The 4,654-nt window shown below is 43.2% G+C and overlaps 1 protein-coding gene across 1 annotated transcript; it reads left to right on the top strand.

Annotated features, from left to right (window-relative positions):
• On the top strand, positions 265–3,793 carry LOC109844779 (organic cation/carnitine transporter 4-like). The gene is made up of 3 exons (XM_020413912.1): positions 265–277; positions 357–646; positions 3,098–3,793. Exons 1-3 carry the CDS (start codon positions 265–267, stop codon positions 3,791–3,793), a joined length of 999 nt encoding a protein of 332 aa, XP_020269501.1.

The following is a 4,654-nucleotide window of genomic DNA, read 5'->3' on the forward strand; positions in this document are numbered from 1 at the left end:
GCATTTTCCCTTAATAATAACAATAATAATAATAATAATAATAATAATAATGGGCTCAGTGGTGAAGAAGAGATGGTTCTAGAGTATTTTGGGAAAATATTTCAAAGGTTTATATAGTTTTTTCGGGCTAGCTAGGAGTGTTTCAGCAAGGGTTACTTTTTCTCAACACTTTCCCACTCTTTATATAAATACTTCCCGCATCCAACCCCTTCAGCACTCCACAACCTCCGCCAACCTGAGCAACCTCTCTCCAACTCCCAAACAATGCCGGACGGCGGTTGCGACACGTCATCACCCTTGCGGGCCCGCCCCTCCTCTCCTCCTCCCCGAAGCCGAGCTCATCGGCGTCCGATGAGATGCTACATCGGTCGCCGGCGAGTTCGGCAGTGGCAGCTCCGCCACTTCCTCCTCACGAAGCCTCGCGTGGTCCCTCACCGCCTTCCACACCCTCGTCGTCGTCTTCGCCGACCGCAAACCCGGTACGGGTCCGACCGAACCGACCCGGTACTTCGACTCGACCGTTGCGGAGTGGGGTCTGGTCGGAGGGGAGAAGTACAAGGTTGGGCTGTCTCAGTCGGCGTTTTTCGCCGGGTCCATGATCGGTGAGTTATGGTTGATATTTTTTCCCCCCCACAGTTTGCGCCTCGTTCAATTTTATTAGAGTTTTTAATTAAATTTTAGGTTTTCTGGATTTTGGGTTCCAAGATATATAAAAGAGTACGTAAATTAATGGTTAAAACAACTGTAATGTTTTTAAGCTAAGCTTTCATAGGTTTTTTTACTTATTAAGTAAATTCATTGAAATTTTAATTTTGTTATTAAGAAATGGCATGACTTTTTTTTTAGTTACTAGAAGAATTTTAAAAGAATTCCTTTTTATTCCTTTTATTAAAAAGATTTATTTATGTTTCTAGTTTTGGAATGTTTATGGATATTTCTTTTAACAGTATCCTCTAGATATGTGAAATCTATTGGCATTATTTTTGAATAAAAAAAGTGCAAGCTGTTGCTAGTTCGCACAGTGGACTTAGACGGATATATTAATGAGGAGATTAAATGATAATGGGAGACTGTCACAGATTAATCTGTCAAAAGAGTTAATATATATATATTTATATATATCGGTTTTTCTATAGAGTGTCCATGAGCACTCTATAAGAGAGGAGAGAGATAGAGAGAAATGAATGAGAAGATGATCCCAATGCAAATCAGTGGACCCACTTCCTCATTCATTTCTCTCTATCTCTCTCCTCTTTTATAGAGTGCCCATGGGCACTCTATAGAAAAACCATATATATATATCGTGGCACTATCAAATTGTCGGTATCCAAGTTATTAATTATTTTATGAATAATTATGATTTGGGCTAAAATAATTTTTTTTATGAATAATTACGATTTATTTATTCTAAATGTGGCACTATCAAATCAGATCTCACTACAGTTGTTAACGTTTAGAATATTTATTTTCCGTCAGCTTCTAGAGAGATCTTTTAACGAGCCAATGTGATTGAGATGGTGACTCTACTGGATACTGGAAATATATATCGTCCTCGTGATCCCATCACATGATTAATATATATTTCCGATTATATTTTCCCTGGTTAGGTGCGGCTAGGTCCAGGTCTAACCCCATCAACCTAAGTCCACGTGGCATCCACCTCATACATATAGAAAACGAGGCAGATCATAGCGCTTAAATATCTTACATAGGTTCACACGCGCTTGTACAGTTTTATTCTTAGTTAGTTGTGTTTTATAGCATTTACATACATTGAACTGGCGAAGATTAGCGAGTTAATGCTCCTTACTTAATTTGTAGACGTGAAAATTTTTATGTAACATTCATATGTTAATTTTAAAGCTTTTAACTGTTAATATCTGTTAAATTACTCTTGAACCTACCAAAAATAGAATTTAGAAAGATTTAACAATGAATCCAACCGGTTTAATTAATAGACAGAAAGTTATAAAATTAGCATACGGATGTTATAATTATATGTGGATTTTGGGATAACAATTTTTCATATTTGTAAATAAAGGGCATCATCGTGCTAATTTTGTTCGACTCTAGATGCGACGAGATGCAACTAAAAAATATGTAACTGCGAAAGAAGTGAAGCTATAAGCTATTTAAGTGCTATTCTTAGCGAAAAATACAAAAGAAATGTGGCGCTGAGTTAGGCGTTGCAGCAATTTATTCAATGCGTCCTCCGACGTTTATTCGGTCGGGTCATTCACATGCATTTCATATTGTTGTAGCAGTGAAATTGGCACGTGCTGCCGCTAGAAAATGAATCATCAACTACATAAGAAGAAAGCCAACCGAGTCTTTGTCGGAGCTGCCGGCTTCCTTTTTTTCCGCCGGGGCTGCCTGTTTGACCCATAATTAATTACGTGGGTCCCACAATTACGTACGGCCCACTTATATTGTATTGGTGTGAAAAAAAATAATGATAGAGGCACACCTCGAAACACACATCCAACCACACACTCTCTCTCTCTATAGTGGTAGTTGGCCCTGCATGATATTTTTTTAAAATATTATGCAGGGCCCACTACCACTAGAGAGAGAGAGGGTGTGGTTGGAGGTGTGGTCGGAGGTGTGTCCCTAGTGTGACTCTATGTTTCCCAAATATTTGTTAGTCCCCGAAAGCTTTCGCGTTTTGAAATTCATCCCTCAAATCTTCAAAATTGAGCCGAAGCAATTCAATTTTGTCAATTTACTACGTAAATTAAGCACGCAGGTCCGACGACAAATTAACAAAGAAGCACGTTATATATAACATATATGGGTATTAAAAGTGTAAGTTTTTAAAAACTTGAATGCGCATGTAAGTGCTGTTAAAAATGAGTGAAGGTATATGAGCAGAAATATTTAGGGAAAATTAGGCTCGATGACTAATATCACGATAGAGATTTAATATCATATATTGATAGAATAGTGAGATGGATATATAGTTAAAATATCTTTAGATATACAACGACTAAGGCATTTTTCTTATACTCACAATTAATAATATCAATTTTCTTGAGGTTCTTTTCTGTGGTAAATTTAAATTTCCCTCCAAATTTTCTCTCCTGCGAGCAGTGTGCAGGCATCTTGGCCACTCTCCGACTCGTTCCTTCGCCGGAAAGGAGCCGTAACCCTAACCTCCTCCATAAACGACGTTTCCGGACTCGCCACCGCCTTCTCCCCCGCCTTCCCTTCTACGCGCCTCCGCTTCGTCACCGCTCTCCACGGCGGCCTCGGTGTGTCCGTCTTCACTCTCACCACGAAACGTCGGCTCCTCCGCTCGTCCTGCCACGTTGCGATGTGCACCTTCCTCTTCTTCGCCTTGGGCTCCATCCTCCTCTCTTTGGCCTCTCTTTCTACACCATCTTGGAGATCCCTATACATAATATCCTCGGTCCCTTCTGTTATATTCGTCATCGTCGTTGTGCCTTTCATCGCCGAATCCCCACGCTGGCACCTCGTACACGGGGATGTCACCGCCGCGATGGCGACCATGCGATCGATCGCCAAGACGAACGGTAAAGACCTGCCCGATAACGTTTTCCTCGCCCTCGACGACCGTAAGGCGGCCCAGGAAAACAAGAAGGATGCCGCCAGGAGCACGATCATCGACGTGATCAGGTCGCAGGTGACAGGGCCCCGCTCGCCTCTCTCGTCGTCATCAACCTTTCATTCCATCGCGTACTACGGCCTGACGGCTGAATGTCAGAACTTGCGGCACGGACCTGCACATAGCGTTGATCTGAACGCAGCCGCGGAAATGCCGCCTACGCCCTGAAACCGCGCTCCTCGCTGAAGTGGGTGCGGGAGGCGGAAAATGATGTGTCGATTGACTGCGGGCCGCAGCGTTCTGCGTCTGCGGCGGCCGTGCTTTGCAGAAAGACAGCACGGACCGGCATGCGCCGTGATGGGGTCGTTGCCGGTGACGGGGACGTTCAATCTGTGGTATATATACGACGCGAGCTTTTCCGACGACGGTGGAGGAACGCCGCGTTAGGGGTGGTGTTCGCAGGCGCCGCAGGGGCGCAATGGTGGCGCCGATGGGGTGGTTTTTAGGAAGGATCGACCATTTGGCGTGGTTTGGGGGTCTGCGGGTGGCAGGCTCGGAGCGATATTGGCAGGCTTTTGTCGCGGAGACGGTCTGGACCGGCCGTTGTATAGAGCGACGAATGGCAGGGCGTTGGAGCAAGGGGGAGGGGCGTTGGTTTGAATGGGGAGAAGAGGGAAAAGGAGAGTTTTGTTTGAGCGTGACGAGTAGTGCGTGGAAGCGTGCTGTGTGAGCTTTTGTTCAAAATTGTAGCCAGAGTTGTCCGTGAGCTTTTTCTAATAAAATGAAAGCGTGTTTGCGTGAGATTTATTTATTTATTTATTTATTTTACTGATAAATGAGAGACTACGTACCTATGAATCATACGTGAAGACGGCCTTGAAATCAAGTACAGCTGTGCTTTGCAATTTCTTTAATAATAAAATGAATAGGGAACAGGATGTCTCTCAAAAGAAATGTCAAGTGAAAAATGGGATACCGGATGCACAATCAAAGAATCCAGATCTCAATCCAAAATGATGGGATCCGTACTTAAATAGACGGAACAGAACCAGTATAGAGCCCCACTTAATCTTTCAATAAACAGAGATA

The sequence above is a fragment of the Asparagus officinalis genome, chromosome 6 (assembly GCF_001876935.1).
Source record: "Asparagus officinalis chromosome 6, Aspof.V1, whole genome shotgun sequence".
Classification (NCBI taxonomy): Eukaryota; Viridiplantae; Streptophyta; class Magnoliopsida; order Asparagales; family Asparagaceae; genus Asparagus; species Asparagus officinalis.